Source organism: Dreissena polymorpha, chromosome 7 (genome assembly GCF_020536995.1).
Source record: "Dreissena polymorpha isolate Duluth1 chromosome 7, UMN_Dpol_1.0, whole genome shotgun sequence".
In the NCBI taxonomy this organism is placed as follows: domain Eukaryota; kingdom Metazoa; phylum Mollusca; class Bivalvia; order Myida; family Dreissenidae; genus Dreissena; species Dreissena polymorpha.
The window spans coordinates 85,097,949-85,122,487 of record NC_068361.1 but is presented as its reverse complement, the minus strand read 5'-3'; the positions used below and the strand labels follow the sequence as shown (position 1 = coordinate 85,122,487).

Here is a 24,539-nt window from a genome sequence, read left to right as displayed (position 1 = left end):
ATTTAAGAAAATTAAATAACACGAACTATGCTTCAGATTTTTTTAAAGGACTTTTGCCTTTTAGTTAAATTAACACACAACTGTGTTAGCATTTTAATGGTGCTTTTACAATATTTTACCTTTTCTAGTGGACATTGCTTATTAGGCGGTGGAGGTGATAGACTTGAGGGTGACAGACATGTCTGGAAATGTAGGCAGTTCAACATGATGCTTATAACGCCATTGAAGTCCAATTCCTGGACCGAGGAAATGCTGCTACAGTTTGTATATCCGTCCGAAGGGAGGTAGCATTTACCTATTTCCCAATAGTCTAGTGCCCACATTTCCGCACGAGTGTTCCGCCAGGAAGGTACACCATATCTGTGCTGTGATATGATATTCTGTTTTACGATATCACATCTTGTGCATGGTTGTGGTTTCTGTGATATGTGATAAGAACAATAATTCCGTCTCTTCTTTTTACAATACGGATTTGTTGGACATGGTATAAGTTTTCCAATTGGGCAGTTTCCACAACCTCTACCAACAGTGGTGTGTAATTTCTGTAATTCGGTGCACAGAAAGTTAGTTAGTCCATCCTTTGTCATAGTGAGCGCTATGGAAGCCTTGAACCAGTTAGTGATCTCCTTTTCGGTGAAAGGGTTGAAGTTGAAGGCCATCCTGCTAAAATAACATCCACCACTCAGTGGTGATTTCGTTGATGGGCAGGCATTAACACGATGTTAATTACTGTGCATGTCAGATTCTTCTTTTGAACATCAACTCCGAGTAATGACCCTTTCAGTGGTATTCGTTCGCCATCTACAATAACATATTTTCATTTACAAAACTCATAAGCCGGGTTTAGATCAAACCCGTCTAACATACAGTGTCTTTATTCATGTTATTGTTTCATACGCATAAAGTTTATCTATTCATGAAGTCATAATGACTGACTGTATAATTATGGGCCCATCTCCACTCAATCCTGTATTGATGACAATCTGTATATGCCGTCAAGATTTGAATTGTTTATGTCACATATTATATGACTTCTGCATTTGAGGTGCTAAGCGAACCGTGCTGGTTGAGATTTATTTATTTATCAGAAACATTTTGTGTTGCTATTTGAAAACAAGAAAAGTACAAAATGAACTAAATGATGAACCAAAGGAAACGAATGTTGCGGATACAATGTATTTGTTTTCCGGCAGACTTTGTGTATGAACACGAAGATTTTAACTAACTAACTAAATAACTGCCTCTGGAGTGGTAACAACAATTTTCGAGTATTTGACCTGGTGACCTGGTTTTTAAATGCTTCTCTCCCAGAATCAAATTCAGCCTTGTATATTTTCTAGATGCAAATGTAGACCGAGTTTTATCAACAATGAGCGATTAATATGGCCTCTGGAAATGGTTACGCCAGAAGTAGACTTTTTCTCAGATTTTACCAAGTGACCTCATTTTTAAATGCGTGACCCACTTTCGAACTCGGCCTAGATATTATCTACGTGTACATCCTGACAAAATTTTACAAAAATTAGATGACACATACCGCCTTCAGAGTTGCAACTGGCTGTTGGTTGACGTCAATGCCGCACAACGTACAGCGACGGCCAACTGAGATCAGTTTATCAAAAAAGCTCATATTGAGAACTGAATGCATGAGGTTTAAACGAAACATGTATTAAAAACAAGGGCTGTTTGTAAAACATGCATGTCCCCCTATATGGGCTATAAGTTGTAGTAGCAGCCATTGTGTGAATACGTTTTTTGTCACTGTGAATGGTGGTGGTAGTGGTGGTGGTGGTGGTGGTAGTAGCAGAAGAAATAGTAGTAGTAGTAGTAGTAGTAGTAGTAGTAGTAGTAGAGTAGTAGTAGTAGTTAAGTAGTAGTAGTAGTAGTAGAAGTAGTAGTAGTAGTAGTAGTAGTAGTAGTAGTAGTAGTAGTAGTAGTAGTAGTAGAAGTTGAAGTAGAAGCAACAGCAGCAGCAGCAGCAGCAGCAGCAGTAGTAGTAGTAGAAGTATGCATTACAAAAATGCAGTTAGCCTTACATTTGGTAAAATTTAAATATATTACAATGGAGGCAAATGCTGTAACAATAAATTTAAACTTATTGCATTTGTTTCCCCTGAAGTGTATTACCTCCCCTGTCCTGCTTATATTTATATTAATCAACAAAATTAGACATTAACACAATATTTAATATACAAAATATACAAAAAATCTCATATTCTGATAATATTTTTACTGATCCACTGTATTTTACTAAAAGGATGATGTTTCATTGGACTGATAATTATAGATTTAGGATTACAGACCAGTTGCTTCAGTAATATTGTTCAGAGTGTGCCCTTTAGGCCGGGTATGCATTCTTGAATTATCATTCAAAAACCATTTTACTATTTCGAGTCACCGTGACCTTTGACCTAGTGACCTCAAAATCAATAGGGGTCATCTGCGAGTCATGATCAATGTACCTATGAAGTTTCATGATCCTAGGCCCAAGCGTTCTTGAGTTATCGTATGACAACCACCTGGTGGACGGACGGACCGACCGACATGAGCAAAGCAATATACCCCCTCTTCTTCGAAGGGGGGGCATAAAAAATATTTCTGTCACCCAGTAGTATTCTGTAACACCACCAACTACTCATGTGTATTGCAGGTTTGTTTAAGAAACTTGCAGGAATAAAAACAACCCTTTCTAGTATTTTAAACAAGTAACTTTCTGAATATTAAATTAAACTGGTAACTTATAATTGCTAACTTTAATAGCTAGTTACCAATGTACCATCACAAAATTGAATGCTAGTTTTTTATGCCCCCGGATTGAATTATCGGGGGTATATTGTTTTTGGCCTGTCTGTCATTGTATGTGTCTGTCGGTCTGTCTGTCCCAATACTTTAACCTTGGTCATAACTTTTGCACTATTGATGATAGCAACTTGATATTTGGCATGCATGTGTATCGCATGGAGCTGCAAAAAATTTAAAGCTGCGCATTAGGGGGCATTGTGTTTCTGACAAACATATCTCTTGTTTTCCCTTAGGTTTGTTATAATAAAATGTTATATAAAATGATAAAACAATGACAGCACAATTAAAGAACATTCCAGAAAAAGTATTAATATATCAAATTTAGTCAAAAGACAGCACAATTAAAGTACATTCCAGAAAAAGCAATAATTTATCAAATTTAATCAAAAGACAGCACATTTAAAGTACATCAAATTTAATCAAAAGACAGCACAATTAAAGTAATTCAAGAAAAAGCAATTATTTATCAACTTAATACTTGTTGAAATAATTGATGTAGGCATTAATAGTGTTAAAAAACATACATGAATGACAGACTGTCAAATAATATCATGCATTTGTTGATGATACAAATTTTAAAAGCAATATTGCATGTTATCGTGCCATCCAGAAGTTCAGTTTGGAATATTGAAATACTAAGTGATTTCATGTACTTGGTATTTGCTCAATAAAAACTTAAACTTATTGTCTCATTCCACGTGCAAAGATACTCAGAAAATACACTGTTTCCTTGAAAATCGCATGATAAGAATTATAAATCTGTTGGAATTAGCTGACAAACAAGTTTAATCACAGGAGAAGAGATGGGTTGATTGTGTGCCGAGACTTATTGCAATAAAACAAGATATTGAGATGCATCATACAAAAATGGGCTTTATTGTGTATGCAGCCAATTCAGCTCCAGACCAGTCTGCGCATTTGCGTGATATAGCCTGACAAGACTGCGCAGTTTCGCATGCTGGTCTTAAGCTATGCTGGCCGCATATAGATTATAGCTGTATAATATGGCTGATTTATGGAAATTACTGAACATAATTTATTGCTTATGATATATTCAGAAAATTTATTTAATCACATATCCACTTTTCAACACAAGGATTTGAGTAATGCTTGCTGACATTGTTTTAAAGACAGACAAGTGCATTATTGTAATTTAGAATATCAACAATCGTAAAAACATTAATAGTTTTCATAGGAATATTCACAAAACCAGGCGAAAAGAGTGATGGCATTTTTAGCTGTCATACATAATAACAAGAGTGCCAAACTGTCACAAGATACGCCCGTTTTAAAGCTTTGGACAATTTGATAACTTTACCATGACCCATATTTGAACTTGACCTACACATCATCTAGACACAACTTCTGAACAAAGTTGGTGAAGATCTGATGAAAACTACTTCAATTAGAGAGCGGACACCATGCTAAATGCTTGAAATGGTTTAAGTGACCCTGTGACCTAGTTTTTGACCCGGCATGACCCATATTCGAACTTGATCTAAATATTGCTTATATACAACTTCTGACCAAGTTTGGTGAAGATCGGATGAAAACTACCGTACTTCAATTAGAGAGCGGACACCATGCTAAATGCTTGAAATGCACTAAGTGACCCTGTGACCTAGTTTTTGACCCGGCATGACCCATATTCGAACTTGACCTAGATAATGTCTAGATACAACTTTTGACCAAGTTTGGTGAAGATCGGATAAAAACTATTTGAATAAGAGAGCGGAAACTGCTGTGGACGCCGCCCGCCCACCCGCCGCCAAGGTGAAACTATAATACGTCCCATTTTTTAAAACAGGCGTATAAAAATGAATACCTTATTTTGAATATGCATTCTAAATTGAAGTTGCTAATAAGAATGATCTCAATGACTTCCATTTTCAATTTACATTAAACTACAGTTTAACTATTAGATTACACAGATGGGGAACCTTTTTTCATCATTTAAAAAACATTTCAGAAGTAAATTGAGTTTTATTAAATAATTGAAGAAGTTGGGTTTCTGTACTGGTTAACAAGTGCATCTGATGCAGTATGGAATCCATCACCTGGTTAACAAGTGCATCTGATGCAGTATGGAATCCATCACAGCACAGAACTGGTGAGCTTGGGATTCATGTTCACAGGAGTTTTCTGTGTCCAAAGTTCCAAATGTAAACATGCATGTCAGTGCATAGGATTTAAGAACATCAAAAATTAAGCAGGGGTTTTCTCATGAAGCACCATTCTCATGTAAGTTGTAATTCAGTAATTCAAGGAAACAAGAGGGCAATGATGGCCCTGAAGCGCTGATCTGAGTTCATGGTACAACAATTGTCTTAGACTTGCCCCAGTGTCATAGTTTTTGATCCTGATAAATGAAGATTAAATTGTGTCCTTGATATTAAACAATATAAACATTGTGACCAAGATTTAGCCAAAACGCTGGCCCAAATAATGGTAAGAAGTATTTTCTAAAACTTAACAAGGTGACCAAGTTCTTGAATGTGATCTTGAATGTGATCCAAGTAAGGTTTCATACAGAATCTTACCAACAAAATTCAACGACTCCATTTTCAGGGTAAAGACGATATTGTACCATTATTTGTATCACAATTTTGTAGCCTACATTATATCCACAATGCCATTATTCATAAGTTATTTGGTAAGACAAATGCTTGCATAAAATCAGTTTAGAGTATGACTAGAACTCATTCTTATTTTTTTTTAATAAAACCAGATTTGTCAAATTTCATTCACCTGTTTTCTTTTCTAATAGTTGCCTCAAAACCCAGCTAAACAAATTCCCATAATTTATTTCAATTTTGGAGATGCCAGATTATAATCTGAATCCCGTTTTCCATATTTACTATTTTTTTTATCAAAATTCAAAATCTTCCTAAGAATGTTTAAAGGTTATGTTAAAAATAAGCATATTTAAGCACCCCAGTTTATTTTGTGCACTTTTCAGGGCAAACCTTGATTTTCAAGAACTTTTCCAGGTAATTTGGAACCCTGCCTCAAACTGAACACAGCCAATACTGTCAAGATAAAAATTCTGACCATTTCTCATCATAATTGAGTCATTTAAGTTTCAACTTTTTCTAAAAATTGGCCTTGTGAAGTAGTATTTGGTGGCACATGATTTGAACAAGGCCTAAATATCGTCAAGATAAACATTGTGACCAAGTTTCATCAAAATTGAATAAAAAGAGTGGCAGCTAGAGTGATAAAGTTAAAATGATGACACATGAAGATGGATGATGATTCTGAACATAAGGCGTTCTTTATAGCTCACTTTGAGCACTTCCTGCTCTGGTGAGCTACACATTTATGGGTGACAAGTGTCTGACATACACACAGATTGTAGAGATACAAGCAAAAGCCATCTGTTCATGGCAATAAAAATACTGTTCACTTTCTGTAATGAAAGCTTAATTCAAAACTTTTTACGGTATCTGCAATGTGGAAGATATAGTGCACATTCCAACAAGAAAGAAGTGAAGTATTTTTACAAACCAACAGAAACAAACTGGATTCCCACTTAATGATGAGAACAAACTCGGTTTCAATAAATATTTACCCCCCAAAAGAGCAAAATTTGGTCCCAACATGCACACAATAAACTATGTACATACAAAGTGAAGACTGACAAGGGCTGTTTGTAAAACATGCATGCCCCCCATATGGGCTGTCCATTGTAGTGGCAGCCATTGTGTGAATACGATTTTTGTCACTGTGACCTTGACCTTTGACCTAGTGACCTGAAAATCAATAGGGGTCATCTGCGGGTCACGATCAATGTACCTATGAAGTGTCATGATCCTAGGCAAAAGCGTTCTTGAGTTATCATCCGAAAATCATTTTACTATTTCAGGTCACCGTGACCTTGACCTTTGACCTTGTGACCTCAAAATCAAAAGGGGTCATCTGCAAGTCATGATCAATCTACCTATGAAGTTTCATGATCCTAGGCGTATGCGTTCTTGAGTTATCATCCGAAAACCATTTTACTATTTCGGGTCACTGTGACCTTGACCTTTGACCTCAAAATCAATAGGGGTCATCTGCGAGTCATGATCAATCTACCCACGAAGTTTCATGATCCTAGGCGTATGCGTTCTTGAGTTATCATCCGGAAACCATTTTACTATTTCGGGTCACCGTGACCTTGACCTTTGACCTAGTGACCTCAAAATCAATAGGGGTCATCTGCAAGTCATGATCAATCTACCCATGAAGTTTCATGATCCTAGGCGTATGCGTTCTTGAGTTATCATTCAAAAACCATTTTACTATTTTGGGTCACCGTGACCTTGACCTTTGACCTAGTGACCTCAAAATCAATAGGGGTCATCTGCGAGTCATGATCAATGTACCTATGAAGTTTCATGATCCTAGGCCCAATCGTTCTTGAGTTATCGTTTGACAACTACCTGGTGGACGGACCGACAGACAGACCGACCGACCGACCGACATGAGCAAAGCAATATACCCCCTCTTCTTCGAAGGGGGGCATAATAATATTCAAAACATAATTGTTATACATGCTAATTTTATTGCCAAATGGACCGTTGGAAAGCCCATTAGGTATACTGGTGATAAAGTATTTTGCAACAGAATGGACAGTATTTTAATGTAACACACATATATCAAATTTAATTCACCATTCAAAATGTTGACTGATTTATTAATGTATTCGTTAGTTCGTTTCTTTGTTCTTTTGTTTAAGCATTCCATCGATTAATTCATTAATTGTACAATTGACAACCGATTGATTTTTATTTCTGAGCAGTAAAAGCTGTTGTTTTTTGTAATGATATCTTATTCCCATAATCAAATGCTTATCGACATTATAGGTCGATTAAGCTACAGTACTTTACATGTAATCGCGCTAAATATTTACATTTGTGCTCTTCGGGGAATCCCAGTTTACTATAATTAGATTACCGTCGTTAAAAATACATCGTGGGTTAAGGGTGGTTTCCCGCTGAATTCTTTATATAGAACTTACGCAAGTCTGTCGTTATGACGAAACCATTAAATGAATACACACAGCATTTGCCCACATATACCCGTTTTGATTTGAAATTATAATAATAGTGCTAGATGAATGCAATACAATTTATTGCAGTACAGAAAGAGTTCACACAAAAAAACAAAAAACATTTACATTATTCAAACTTAGTTAAAACAGGAATAACAAAAGAGTATTTGCTGTGAATTAATAAATAAAATAATATTGTTCTTAAGGACATATCACTTTCTGAAATGGTCAGAAGTGGGTGGGGTAATGTTAAAGAATAATTCCTTATATAAGAATTCTATATTAAGTTTGGAACAATATGCACAATTAAAATAGCATATACTTCAGTGATACATGAACCAGTTCTAATGAAATCTTTAAAAAAGTGTAAATAATCACATTTTTTCACCTTAAAAACCACTTTCTTTTTGGGGGACCAAAGTCCTTATTTTCTTATTTTCTTCATAAATCCACGGTTACCAGCGGGAACATACACCACTGTAGAACATAGTGTTAGAGTATTATTAAATATAACACACTAGAAACACTGAAAAAGCATCCTGTTTTGTTAAGGTTCATGTTAAGTGCCATAATGACCCCACATTGAAGAAATTTAAAAATATAAAAATGATCAGTAATACCCAAAATAAATAAATGAAATTTACATATGATTTAAATAATTATATATTATTTCTACATATGTATACATTTTTAAGAAAAAAATCACAAATCTTAGTAATAATGTCATTATTAGCAAAAATTATCCAATATATGGCAAATTCTCAAATCCATTAAAAAGAACACACATGAACCAAATAAAACCACCAACAGTATTGGCCAGTTATATTTAAGGTACTACTACCATTGAATTGCGTCAATAAAGCCCCACAATGACACTATGCAAATTTCAAAATGAACATGTTTATACCATGAGTTGTAGTCTTATTTATAAGACGCGCAAAGAATTTAGAGATACTTTTTATATGGGCTAAATACTTTGGAACGTCTTATCGGGGAAAAGTCAAAAATGTGTTGGAAACCAGAAAGTTTAAATTTCATCGATTTGCGTAAAATTGCAAAATAACATTACCAACTCATTCAGTTTTAGTTCAGAAGTCCATTTTTACCTCAAATATCGTCGAATTGAAGTTGGAAAGGCATAAATTCTTCAGTTAAACTTCTGCTTAAATCGCAAACCAATCACTGACCTGTAGCCATGTCATGAAACTGATTTGAATATGAATTAATCAGAAGAAGGCATTACGGTGTAACATGTACGCGTACTTTTATTTAACATGAGCTTTTAACACCGACTTTTACCTAACTAGATCTAGTACTGGTATGCTAATCTTTGTGGATTTAATAAGCATATGTTCAAAACAGATATGGTGCAGTTTCTATTCACTGTTCTAAGTTTCAGCAAGTTTTTATGCATGTCTTTTTCGCACCTCTGTCTGTGTTGTTTTATTTACTTACATTCTACGTTACATAGGAGGACGGTATACTGTACGATCTGTATCAAAATTATTTGTGTACAGTATAAAAATAAAAGATGTAATTTATTTCAGAACTTTTTAATTGTCAATTTAGAAAAAAACACAATGCTAAATTAATCCAGAAAAGTATAACATCGGTTTACTATGTAACGCTCTGCACCACAACAGACCAACGCAACTGTATTTTACGCTGTTTATTCTCCCACTTTAAACCAGATGCTTTACATCGAGGTCGTGTTATCGATTTATATCTACACAGCGAGCGAATCGAGCGATATTGAAAAATTGAATAGTGGTTGGATTTGAATAGACTGATCCCGGAAAAGCACGAGTTTAGAAAAACCCACTAATCACCCCGGTACAAACAACGCTGGTCCATTATATCAACCAATGATAGTTTCCTTTAAATTATAACGGTTTATACGGTGTGTGATTTTGAAAGGATTATAAATGGGTCATGTTTATTTGTACCAGCAGATTAGTGGGTTTTTCCATAAAGTTGCTTTTTCCGGGATACATATATTGATCAGGCATGCAAAATTCAAAGTGTCATTACATAATTTCTATGAAGGGAAGTTAGTTAAGTTCGCGGGTTACACTATACTAACTCAAAATTACATTTTACATAACACTGTGCATTTATTCAACCCCATAATTTAATGCAATATGTTTTCATGTTAAAAAATCAACAATAAATATGTATTATTGTCACAAATGTTTATGTTGCTCACCAAGCAAAGAGGTGCTACTCATCTGTTCTTATTTTTTACTCTTCAGCCTGCTGTTGTAGACAATGAATGCACCTGAACTCAGAGTCTCTCCTTAAGACTGATACAGATGAACAGAACCTCAGATGGACCCAGTGTCCACACTGGTCACACTGACCCCATTTAACAATAACGAGGGATGTACATCCTCTCAACGCTACTGGGAATCTCTTGTGACACACACAACACATATCTTCTTCTGTATCAGTGCTGTTTTGGCTTTCGTCTAATGAGGCTTTTTTTTTGCTGGTCAATAATGTGTTTCGTTTGGACTCCAGAAGTGCATGGTTTTGGTTTAGATTTTGGTTGTCTGCTGTTTGTGCTTGGTTGTTCTCTCATTTCTGATGATTTCTCCTTAGATTTGGTTGGTTTTTCTACATTTTTGGATTTTCTTTTTTCTTCTTGCTCTCTCAGTGTGATCACACTTGGATCAGAAAGCAAGTTCCCTGTGACTGTTGGCGGTGGAATATATTTTTTTCGAGGCCTCTGTTTCACAGTTGTTATCAGCCTACTTTTCAGGTAATCAATCTCTGTATGTACATTTTTGTTCGTGTTGACAGTTGACTGTTCTATGGCTATTGTCGTGCTTGGTTCATTTTCATCTTGGTTTGTACTGACATCATTCACCGGGTAGATTGTTGAGGGGGCAGTTTGTATGCTGGTTATCACTAAATCATTAAATGGATAGATGCCTGCCTTTTTGAATGCTGAGCATATGTTTTCTGGTGTGAAGGCTCTTGTGTATGGTTTGGCTGTTAGTTTTGCAATCTCATATATAGTGATAGATATTCCAGGGTTGCTGTGGATGTAGGAATGGCATTCTCTGTTGTAGAGTTTCTTCAGTGGGCCAAATACTCCAACATCAAGGGGCTGAGTTAGATGGCTAGTGTGGGGTGGCAATACAAATTAAACCACATTGTGGTCTTTTGCCCAGTCAGCAAGGGTCAAGGACAAGTGGGCCTTGTGTCCATCATATAGTACCAGAACTGGTTTCTGCGAGGATCTGTCTAAACTGGCATGCTTTGCAAAATGAACCATGAGATAGGTCTCAAACAGGCCACTGTTGACAAAACCACTGTCTGACATCCCTCCAGATGAACCTGGGAGTGCACCCTATAATAGCTGATCCACCCACCGCTTCCCTGAGAACACATAGAATGGGGGGATTTGATTTCCAATCGAGTTTGCCCCACCAACAATTGTCACAGTCCTGGTCCTTGGAGATGTGGTGTCCTGTGGCTTGCACTCACTTCCGCATACAACCATTGGGGGAGTGTGTTCCGTAGAGAAGCCCGTTTTATCTATGTTGAAGATTCTCTTATTCAATATTGAATAATTATCTCCCTTTAAAGCTTATTACTTCCCTTAAATTTGTATTTTTTACCGTAGACCGTAAAGAATGACCTTGACCTTTTACCACAATGTGTTTGTCAAAAACACAATGCCGCCCACTGCGCCACTTTGATTTATTTAACAAAATATATACGTGTGCAGGTCAGATAACTATGTCCATTTAAAGTTTATTACTTCCCTTGACTTTGTTTTTTCGACCCTAGACCTTGAAGGATGATGTTCACCTTAAAATTGTACCACTCAAAATTTGCAGCGCCATGAGATACACATGCATGCCAAATATCAAGTTGCTATCTTCAATATTTAAAAAGTTATGGCCAATGTTAAGGTTTTAGCACGACGCCTACGGCGGACGACGAGCTTTCTATGACAATAGCTCGGGTTTTCTCCAAAAACAGCCTCGCTTAAAATTAGTCCGGCCCAGTTTGGGAATAAGCAAGAGGCCTGGAAATAAAATTAGTTAGGACACGGTTATTTGGAAAACAGACGACAAAATACTTAAAACCTTAATTCTTAACTTCGATATGAATTTGAACCTGGAATCCAAATGTGATTCAAAATTATATTATAAAACAAACTGCAGCCCACTTAAATATTGTTCCGTGTTTATGTTCACAAACCGTCATTTGGTGGCATCAGTAACCTTTAGTATAATCTTAACCTTGCTTAGACAGGTTTAAACTTAATGTATCAAGTTTTAACGATTTAATCCCGATTGTTCGATGCTAATTTGATATAAATTGATACCACCTATCATTATATTTCAAAAAATAAGAAATTGTGTTCAATTCAATTATAATGTGAAGAACCAGATCAATAATTCTTTGAACGACAGCAAGAAAATTACATGTATTAATGTGAATGTGCTTGTGGCATTCACAAATAATTTGCAATTGGTTAAAGCTTCATTTACATAATTACAACTGTACACAAATGCTAATTGCAGATGTGCATGTTGATACAAACAAGCTGTCGAAATGTTCATAATAAGGGGCACTGTTGTAAGCCCGTTTTATACCTGTGTTGTAATTAAAGATACTGAACATATCCACATTGTGCCATTGTTTACAACTAAGGCAATAACGTTCGTTCCGAGGAATATTGTTTCGGGATGTTTTCTCAAAGGATGGACAGAAGCTTTAAATTTATATAATGTAAATATGGAAGCTAGTAATTGGCCACAATTAAAATATTGTTGGTTTGCCCTTTACCGACCCTAGATTTTAAAGGTGGGTAGGTAGGTAGGAAAATTATTTTATTTTAGAAATTATATTTTTAATACACTAATAGTCTATGAATATTTATAACACTGGTATTAAAGCACTGTTGCAGTGTAAGAAGTCCTATGTAGCTTAACCATATCTTGTTTGCTGTTCTCTTGCATATATTAATATCAAATGCATGCTTGTGTGTTATTACATCAAATATGTGTTCAATAAATGATGTTAATTGCTCTGAATGTAAATAAAATATCTACAATAAGGAAAACATCAATACCACTTATTGTAACAAGATATTTATAAATTATGATATGCCAATGTAATTTTATCAAATATCATGCATGGGTTTTGGTTACTTCGGTTTGCAGTAAGTATAAAACTAATTAAAATCAGTTTACACTTGAATGAATTAATGAATGAATGAACAGTAAAGCAAACCGTTTAAGAAGCTATAGAAATCATTTGATTGACTGTGACAACCAAATTTAAACAAAATAAATCGTTTCAATTTTTCATCTTAGTTTTAACTTCAGGTTAAAAGCGAAAGTAGATAAACATGTGCAAATATTTACTTCATTTGAAAACTGTTATCCATTTCAAACTGAAATCTTCCGTTAAATAATAATAAAAACAAAATGTTCAAAGCACAAGAGATGCCGTGCTTCTAAATTGTTTAAATCGTATTCACAATTGAACAGAAGTTTACATGTTGATCTTCATTGAAGATTAACACTGTCCGCCATTTTCATGATTTTGATTGTTTTGACAGGAAGCAAACATCTCTTCTATTTCCTGTGCAAAACAATTTTAAAAACTCGTAAATTAATTTCTTTTTACTGAAAATAGTTATAAAATTTATTTTTAAACCATATGTGATATGAAACCATGCATGACATGTCTTTAAAAAAAAATGAAATCGGAACCACATGTACTTTATTGATTTAAACAAAATGGCGGACTAAGTTTACAGTTTATAGACGCTTGCATAACTGCGCACCTCCTATTATTCCAAATTATTGACTACAGTATATGTCATTCACAGCTGTTGATAATGACTCCTAACACTTTCCATATACATTTGGTTTAAAATCATATCTCGCAATATCGAACGCTTTATTACAACAACCAGTTTTGAAAAAAGGTCGCACATAAATCAACCTTTACAACAATAATTGTTGTGCAGTCACCTTTTTTAAACAGAAGATTACTCCACGAGGTCGGATATTCACGTAAAAACAGTCATTTAATGAGCGAACGCATGCAATACATCATTTAGTCCATATATAATTAAGAGCGGTGTAAGCACATATTCGTTATTGAACATATTCCTCTAAATTAAGCACAATATATTTAAAGAACATACTTTTTTCTCGTCGATGATAGAAGCTTGTCACCGTTCGCCAACCAATTTCACTCCTCTGCACTTAACCTACTGCAAGATGGCTAAACTTGTCGATCGTTCGCTTCGCACGTACACCACTTTGACGGTTGGGATTTGTGGAATGTTTAAGACTTCCTAGTCAAAGATCCTAGTAACAAGTGGGCTGTAAGCGAAATAAACAATACAGCCTTGTGCGTTCCGGCCGTTGAACCATTTACGCCCTTAGTCTTAGTTGAAATGACAAGTGATACTTGAAAACAATTGCGATTGCTATAAAGCATGTGTAGAAACCGCGCTCTATGAAACGGTTTTATTGAATGTGCGTGAAGTGTCGTCCCAGATTAGCTTGTGCGGTACCCTTCGTGTGTGTTTAAATGCCTGTTATTTAGAATGTGTTTGAATAGAGTTTAACAGAATTAATTTTTGATTACAGGTTTTCAAGTTATAATGTTAAACAAAAATTTGCACATTCATCATAATTTTCATTCTATTTGTCTTTATTGTAAAATATGTGTTTTAAAGCGGGTTCTGTTTAGTGCACATTTTCTTTTTGCACAAAATGAAATTGATATCTACCTATGGGTTTGTGTGGGTTTGTGTTCGAGAGCGCAGTAATTTTCATGGAATGAATACTGGGTACATGTATAAGGATAATTTATAGAATGTAAAGAACTTAAAAACCCGATTCAAATGAAAGTATATGCTAGATATTTTATACGGGTTCTAAGATATCACATTACACTGGAACATTTTACTGTGAGTGCTTCAAACTTTTCATTCACTTGGTGACTTTTATTAAAATTTGTAAGCAAACAAATACAACACCAATTTCACAATTTAAGTAAAAAAAACGACGCGACTATTCCCAATCTGAAAGGCCCCACCCTGTTCTCGAAATGGTGAAGAATTAAAAAAAAACATTTCAAACTTAGCCAAGTTACTTGCGGAAGTAAGTAAACGATAGACAATTTAAGAAACATATACTTCGTTAAAATGAAAGCAATTATGTGTGTTCCCATACTGCTCGTCGGGTCCAAGAAATATATCCAAATCATCAAAAAAATTAAATGCTGCAAGCTTTAGATCCCGCAATTACGTATTTGTTGAGTGTTCATATGTCATTTGCGAATTTTAATTTAGGTAAATACATTCATATTGAACTGTTCAGTACGACTAACGTTATAGTCAAACATATACATTTTCGTGTAAATAGAAATAAGTGCGGATACTTTGTTAGCGGTGTAAGGGCCTCAGCAAAAATAAATGTAAGTAAAAATAAATAGTTTGTACATGAAGAAAAATCTGTTTGGACTCCGGACCATTTAAAGGGACCTGTTCACGTTTTGATAAATTGAAAAAAAAAGAAACATAAAATGTTTCAGATTTGGAAATGTTCGTTGCAGTTGTTTTTTTTTTAAAGAAAAGAGTAATACGAGAGTTGCCTTCAAAATGAACAAAAGGAATCCGTGTTTTTTTTCAAGTACATCCACGGTTTTCTCGAACCATTGTTGTGTTAGCAGATGTGTTAAATACTATACTTCAATGAACATGCATTTTGTCAATATTATTCAACATGCCTCATAAGAAAATTAGTGAAGCTGTGAAGGGCATTGTTTTAGGCCTTTTGAGATGCAAATGCAGTTACAGAAGCATTCAAATGAACTTAAATGATGAACCATGCTATTTCTTTGGAAAGTATTCGGAATATTTGACATGACGCTACTGTATAGCGATGAACAACGCCTGGTGGTGCTACAAATTCAACTTCAAGTAGACGTCCATATAAGGTCACGCCTGACGTCGTATGCAAAATTCGTCGGTGGATCTCTACAATCAATCCGCCGACCAAGAAAAAAAGGCATTGGACACAGGAATGTCCAAGGGAACAGTATACTACATCATTAGGCATGTTGTGAACGCAAAACTACGGAAGAAGTTCAAGGCTCATCAGCTCAACATGGCACAGATTCAGAAGCGCAGGGCCAGGTCTTGGAAGCTATATATCTTAAGCTTAAATGTGGCAAGTGGAGAGATTTTGTTACATCTGACGAGCGTATTTTATCTTGGTGGAAGTTATGGAAGAAGAAGAGTATGTTATGTCAGAATGGGAGAAAACGTTGGCGATAAACTGAAGTTTGTAAAACGTGATGCGTTTGCCCGTGGCTTCATGGCGTGTGCTGCTTTATTGTCCAGAGGTATATCAGTGATCAGAATAATTCCCAAAGGGACCAAGGTAAACTCGGAATACTATATCAATAAAGTTCTGAAACAATTTATACGAAAGGATGTACCGAGACTCTTTCCGGAGGATAAACACGTCATGACTTTCCATCAGGACAGTGCATCTAGCCACAATTTCAACACTGTTTTCTAAAAAAAAATATCAAAACATTAAGTTCATAACACCCGAAGAATGGACTTAAGTCTCTAGATGCGACCCAAATGGATTTTGGTATATGGGGATACTAAAACGACGCTTACAGAATCGACACGTAAACTCACTTTCTGGTCTAAAAAGAGCTCTGAAGGACGAATGGCGCAAATTGGAACAAACAACCATCAACTAGACGTTGAAATCTTGGCCAAAGCGTTGCAGGATAATTAACAATTGCCATGAATCTCACATTGAGCATTTGTTGCAAAAAAAATGTATTAAGATTATAAATTATTCATATTTTTGTTTTGTTCGTCATGAAATCGGGCACCTCTCGTACTGAACATTTATGATGCCCTTAAATATCCATTATATGCATCTTTTGGCGATTTCAAAACCTGAAATTTATAAAGAATTACAATCGCGATACGATTGAATAATTTAGAAAGTTGAATTGTTATCGTTATATTTTGTGGCATTACGAGGAATGCTTATACAAAGTATAAAATATGCCATGAACTATATCAGCATGGATGAAGGGGTGGTTAAAGCGCTAGACGTTTACTCCAAGTGTCAGTGGTTCGGGTCCAAGTAAGGATTTTTGTTTTATACTGGAGCTCTTTAGTTCCGATGTTTACATTTATCAATTTAAAGCATTAAATTATAAACTCCAAACTAGGTCGAAAATCAGTAAACAAACCCCTTTAATATATACAGATTTATCATATCCGTTTTATGCGGCGGCCACTAAAAAACGGAAACCGTCGCTTGCTGAAACAATAACAACATTATTGTCCTTAATTCATGACTCACTGACTCACTGTTCTTTTTCCACGAATGGTGTATTTAAAGTTTGGTTTTGGAATAGTTTGCAGACGGATAAACTGCACGATGCTGAGTGTTTATATCGTTATTCAAAAACGTTTTCCTGCCAACAAGAAGTGTCCATATTGCAAATTATTAAAAGTTGGTATACACATGTTTTAATAAAACGTACTTAACCCACCGCGAACGACAACAAAATGATGGTCAGAACATTATCATTATACTCAGTTATATACATGGTTAATTTGTAAATTCACACACTCATTAAAAAATATATAAGAAATTACTTGACATACACATTATTACCTTTTTATAAATTATTCACTCGAAATGCATTCAAGTAAGAGCTTACAATAATTAATTAATCAAATTAACTTAATTGACTTGCGTCATGCGAAAATTGGTCTTATGCCATATGCGACCAGCGTAGCTTCAGACCTGCCTGCGCATTTGCGCAGTCTGGATAGGCGATACCCACTCCGCTAATGAGACCACGAAACCTTAGGTGACATTATAGCGGACAGCGTAGATCTTGGCCGCCCGTAGTTAAAGCCGATGTTCGCATGTCCGTGAATATAACGAATACCCATATAACATACTCTAAAAACCACCAAGAATTGTCTAATGTCAGATATTGCTGACAGTCAGATCCTCGGACTTGCCTAATTTACAAAAAAGGCGTAAAAAAGTTGTTTGTTTTCACCAACCCAATTGCACTAACGTCCCTACGTGTTTGTGCGAACTACACCCTGATTTTCGGTATTGCATATTCACAAAAATAACTATAGCATAAAAAAACAATCGATCAACTTTACTTAACTGACTTCAAATTGACCATAACCATGTAAATATAGTGTTTAATACAGAGTGGGAAGATTTCTGCATGTCATGGCATATTCTTATTAAGGGTAATCAATCGTAAAAGAAAACTTTAGAAAACAAAACTAACGTTTAGTCGACCTACCTACCATCATGTTTGGCTATGTTAGTGAAACTTTCTTTTGGACTAACCATACGAAAACCTTGTACTTATGTGCTCTATAACCCCTTGATAATCTAGCTTTCACCTGCCAACATTTTTTGCTTAATTGGTAATTGTAGGCTCAGGTACTACTTAAAAGTACCCCGGGTACTCTTAAGTATACTACCATTTACCCCAGGTACGGAGAATACGCTTAAAGGCACCCGGCCATACTCCGGCATACTTTTAAACATATTTCCACACATATTAACACAGCATGGACATGGACCTATTTGTTTAGGTCCCTGGCATGAATATTTAATAGAGACATACGTTAAGAGAAATCTAGAGAACACAATTGGAACTATTTAAGTTCATTTAAGGCTCATTATTTTTCATGTTGAACATTTCAATCGTGAATTAAGATGTTATTAAGAAAATTTAATAAATAATTAAATCAGTAAAGTAAATATTGAGAACAGCAGAAACAACGTTTATTTCAGGCATTAAACTTTGATTTTACATGTAAAACGTTATTTAAATAAAAAAATAAGAAAGTTAAAGACAAAAGCTGATATGTCCTTTTCAATAAAAAAAGTATGACATGTCCTGACATCTTACACAGTTTTGCAAACGAATAACTCCGGTAGTTGTTCATTTAAAATCACAAAATTCATTTCCGGCTAGATATTTTTGTATTAGCTTGAGAGCGGTTTTTAAATAAAAGATTGCTAAAAACCACTTTAGTTTTAGACTTAACTAGATACATAATTTTAATTTAAAAAAAAACTATACCGTTAATCTTACAGAGTTCCGCTAATAAATATTTCCGGACCAATTTTAGAATCACTAACTTCATTTCGGCTATAGATGTGTATATTACCTTTAAAATGACACTTACAAGGGAAATATTAATAACGAAATGGTAACTGTTTAAACAAAAAAAGATATGTACTTTTCAATAAAAAAAAGCCATCCTCGGTCTTTAAGTACTGTTTATTGGAATAAAGCGGGTGTACACTATGATAACGTTGTAATCTGCCGAATTCGTCAGTACCGTTTTCAGTAGCGGGTGACGTAATAGCCAATATGGCGGCGATCAATTTATGGATTCTGGGATTGTCCATAGGGGCATATGAAATTCCAACCATCGCAGCGACCTAGATCGGTCACGGGCGATAAGAATGGACAGGGATAATGTGCACGAATAAATATTGCAGTCGGCTCTTTTATTATCGGCGAATACGAAAATAAAAAAATACGTTTTAAGAAATCGCAATAAAAAATGTTTGGGTCGGGGGGTAAAAATTGGGTCGGTCGGTAAAGGGCAAACAAACTTAATTTTAATTTAGGCCTAAGTAGTCCAAAAGAAGAGTTAAACAATCTTATTTATGTATATATAGAACAAAACTCGTATTCCATTGCCCATATGTCATTTAATGTATAACTTTCAACTTCAGCGAACTATTAAGTCCACTTTTTGTACTAAGTTAATCTCATAAACATACATAGTAAAACTTTAAAGCATTCTAAGCTACCTGTATTGAAGGAATACAAAAGGTGTGTATTGCGCTATTATAAATCGATTAGGCTTAAGCTACTTTACATGTGATCGTGCTTCATACCTGTTTACCTGCTCCGCGGATAATCCCAGCATGTTACTATATTAAGAGTGCGATTGTTATAAAAAATACTTCGCGGGAAAACACTAAAGGTTTCCCGCTGAATGCTTTTTATAGCACTTATGCTATTTCCTCTTATGAACAAACCATATAATGAATAAATAAACACCAATTAGTTCTGCATTCGCCCGTATATATTCGTTTTGTTTCGCAATTATAAAACCATTATTATATAAATGAAATGCATTTTACTGCAGTAGAGACAGTTTTCAGAAACTACTTAGAAAACGTCTTCATTTGTAATCTAGCACGACTTAATGATTTAAATTCTTTTAACAGATACTACTGTTGCTGAATAATGAATTGTTAACATGTAGCATTGAGACAGCAGTGCTCGCGGTAGTTAGCCGATTTTGCTATTATTCCATATAACACAAAATATGTGATTGTTTTCACATACCCATCCGCTTAATAGATCATTATCACTTCAATATGTGTTAAAAATATATTCCAACCACGAACAACTAATTAAAAAACTGAATGTATTCCTATACAGTTAACAGCCATTTTTTTGAAGGGAAGTTTTAAGTTCGCGGGTTACACTATACTAACTAAAAATACATTTTACATTACACTGTGCATTTATTCAACCCCATAATTTAATGCAATATGTTTTTATGTTAAAAAATCAACAATAAATATGTATTATTGTCACAAATGTTTTTTGTTGCTCATCAAGCAAAGGGGTGCTACTCATCTGTTCTTATTTTTTACTCTTCAGCCTGCTGTTGTGGACAATGAATGCACCTGAACTCAGAGTCTCTCCTGATACAGATGAACAGAACCTCAGATGGACCCAGTGTCCACACTGGTCACACTGACCACATTTAACAATAACGAGGGATGTACATCCTCTCAACGCTTCTGGGAATCTCTTGTGACACACACAACACATATCTTCTTCTGTATCAGTGCTGTTTTGGCTTTCGTCTAATGAGGCTTCTTTTTGCTGGTCAATAATGTTTGGTTTGGACTCCAGAAGTGCATGGTTTTGGTAAAGATTTTGGTTGTCTGCTGTTTGTGCTTGGTTAATCTCTCATTTCTGATGATTTCTCCTTAGATTTGGTTGGTTTTTCTACATTTTTGGATTTTCTTTTTTCTTCTTGCTCTCTCAGTGTGATCACACTTGAATCAGAAAGCAAGTTTCCTGTGACTGTTGGCGGTGGAATATATTTATTTCGAGGCCTCTGTTTCACAGTTGTTTTCAGCCTACTTTTCAGGTAATAAATCTCTGTATGTACATGTTTGTTCGTGTTGACAGTTGACTGTTCTATGGCTATTGTCATGCTTGGTTCATTGTCATCTTGGTTTGTACTGACATCATTCACCGGGTAGATTGTTGAGGGGGCAATTTGTATGCTGGTTATCACTAAATCATTGAATGGATAGATGCCTGCCTTTTTGAATGCTGAGCATATGTTTTCTGGTGTGAAGGCTCTTGTGTATGGTTTGGCTGTTAGTTTTGCAATCTCATATCTAGTGATAGATATTCCAGGGTTGCTGTGGATGTAGGAATGGCATTCTCTGTTGTAGAGTTTCTTCAGTGGGCCAAATACTCCAACATCAAGGGGCTGAGTTAGATGGCTAGTGTGGGGTGGCAATACAAATAAAACCACATTGTGGTCTTTTGCCCAGTCAGCAAGGGTCAAGGACAAGTGGGCCTTGTGTCCCTCATATAGTACCAGAACTGGTTTCTGCGAGGATCTGTCTAAACTGGCATGCTTTGCAAAATGACCCATGAGATAGGTTTCAAACAGGCCCCTGTTGACAAAACCACTGTCTGACATCCCTCCAGATGAACCTGGGAGTGCACCCTATAATAGCTGATCCACCCACCGCTTTCCTGAGAACACATAGAATGGGGGGATTTGATTTCCAATCGCGTTTGCCCCACCAACAATTGTCACAGTCCTGGTCCTTGGAGATGTGATGGCCTGTGGCTTGCACTCACTTCCGCATACAACCATTGGGGGAGTGTGATCCGTATCGAAGCCCGTTACATTTATGTTGAAAATTCTCTCACGGGCGTACAATAGGTCGTTTTGTTGGAGAACAGATTGTAGTTCTGAAAAGTACTTGGCCCTTGTGTGTTTAGATGATGATTTAGCCCTTGAAGAGGTGAGCTTCTGTGGTGTTACAACTTTCAGCTCCTCGCGTCTCTTCAAGAAAGAGTAAAACCGTGGTTTACTAAGTTGGTTCTTAGCAATGGTCTTGCCGAGTGACTTGGCATATCCCGCTGCTACACTGAGGACAACAGATAATGGGTATCCATACCCAATATTACCCATATGGATAATATGGTCTGCCAGGCGATTTTCCTCTTCAGGGTTGAAGAGTCTAGCAGGCCCCATGGTGCAGTACAGCGTTACATTCCCCCTGGTCCTATCCCTCAGTGCAGACTCAGGACCCCATACATTCGTGCTGCCCTATATACGGATGTCCCAGACTAGGTTGCCTGGAAGGCCTTCTGTAAATTATTACTGTCATAGGGCTTTTTTTATCTATGAAAATATAGAAAACAGCACAACTTTGATGTGGGACAAAAAATAACGGAGAATAATTTAACTACATTCTAACCCATTTAAAAATTTGACATGGATTCAGTTGATTGTAACCAAATAATATTTACTATATTTTAACCTCCTGTGTTTAGCAGACGTGTCAATAACAAAGCGGTTTGTGAATAGAAAATTCAAATTTTGTTTTATTTTCCGATAGAAAACGTGTCATATATCAATTTTTAACAAATTCAAATAAAAATCTCACCAGAATATGATTCATTTCTTCTGAAATCGGCTTTGGCAACGGGTTGACAGAAACCGGAACCTTGTGGACGAGGTAAACAAAGCAGGTGGCGCTGTTTATCAAATACCGCGAGAATTGCTTACCCGCGAGCACTGATTACCGGAGTATACATTACACAACTAGTAATCACCTGCCCTCGGACGTCTTATCCGGCATCTCATAACGCGTTCCTGTCTGATGAATTTATTTATGAGCGACTTTAAAGTATTTTATCAATAAACGTACCGTGTTTTTGTTCAAGAGTTGTTCCAAATCGGTAACGTTGTTTTCCAAATTGCACTGTGTCACACCGGTGTGGCGTAAATATGGAAGACCCGTAAAATATGCAAGTGCGCATGTGCAAAAAGATCACAACATCCGGCGTTAAAAGTGCAAGTTGCATATGTAAATATATCAATAAATCTACGAAAAGCGATGATAATTAACATTCTTATCATTATGTAATGTCAGCCACGTAAGCCATGCTGTTGATTGCATAGGTGTCACACGGATTTAACGGTGTAATGTACGTATTTACGATGATAAAAGATGTCCATTATGATTGAGAACATCCTTGTTGTCGGCTCTTTCGGCCCCAAGCTCTTTCGGCCCCGGGTTTTTTCAGGCTCTTTCGGCCCCAATTTCAGGCTCTTTCGGTCCAGGTACCAGGCTTTTTCGGCCCCATTTTTATTTGAATTAATCGTTGCAAATATGTTGGTCGAAACTCTTTAAAACTATGGAATATTGTTTATTACAGTAATATATTATCTTTATTGAGGATTAATGCATTTGAAAAAAGATTCTCTTTGTCTTTTGCTTCAGGTATATCGTCGTCGAAATGAGAAGAATAGATACGTATATGAGACGGCTTTGAAAATAAAGCAAACTATAAAATAATTTATATTACATTTATTTGGATAATTTTAAAGTTATAACAATAAGGAATACATACGTCTTAACAACACAATACATTATTTTAACCTAATTACATACTACATAATTTACTGCACACAAGTTGTTTATTTTATTAATAATGCAATTACATCATCATAATAATCATCATATAAATATTAATCATCATCATTCATCATAAGAGTCACAATCATCAGCATAATAATAATGATCATTAAAATTATCATCAGCATTTAAATCATCATCATTATAATTATCAGCATAAATACACCATAGTCTGCAGCAGCATAATAATCTTCAGCATCAAAAGAATCACTCTAATAATAATCATCATCATCATTATAATTGCATAATTTATTTGTAACTTAATAATTACAGCATATTTATCATCATAATAATAATAATATTCATCATAATTATTATCAACGTTACGTGATAATCATCATCATGTGGTGATAGGTTTATATTTCCCAGCATTATCATCATCATCATCATCATCATCATCATCATCATCATCATCATCATCATCAAGAGGCGACGATTCGGAAGGCATACGTCTCCCCGATCTTGGTGAGGAAATCCTCGGTGGTCAGTTCCCGCCCGTCGTATTCTTCCCATAGCTGGCCAAGCTGCTCGTCAAGATTTACATAGACGTTGCGTCGGACCCGCCCGGTTCCCTCTCGCACCAGCTGGGCCTGCACTGGCAGGTACTCGGCCTCGCGCCGCAGGAGAGGTACCAACACATAAAAGGAGCACTTGTGGTCGGCTGCCTTCAAACTCAACCGACGGTGCCACCCTTAAAAGCAAAACACTAATAAGACAATGCAATATTATGTGTAATTCGCTTTAGTAACACAATGAAAATAAAATAACGAACACTTTAAGGTACTTACAAAAAATATTTAATGAACATACAATATACAGACAGACTGAATGCATCACAAACCTTCTGCTTCGTTGTTCGTTCT

The 24,539-nt window shown here is 35.8% G+C and overlaps 2 protein-coding genes across 3 annotated transcripts in view; one reads left to right on the top strand and one right to left on the bottom strand.

The window, feature by feature from the left end:
* LOC127837563 (uncharacterized) overlaps positions 1–8,349 on the bottom strand; it is a 54,491-nt gene extending 46,142 nt beyond the window's left edge. The window contains exons 1-2 of the mRNA XM_052364756.1: positions 8,226–8,349; positions 120–801 (exon numbers count right to left, since the gene is read on the bottom strand). Of these exons, the coding sequence (XP_052220716.1) occupies positions 120–659 (540 nt within the window). The 5' untranslated portion in view covers positions 660–801; positions 8,226–8,349. The remainder of the gene's footprint in view (positions 1–119; positions 802–8,225) is intronic.
* Positions 1–24,539, top strand: part of LOC127837572 (uncharacterized) — a 386,512-nt gene that overhangs the window by 211,527 nt on the left and 150,446 nt on the right. The window lies entirely within an intron of this gene.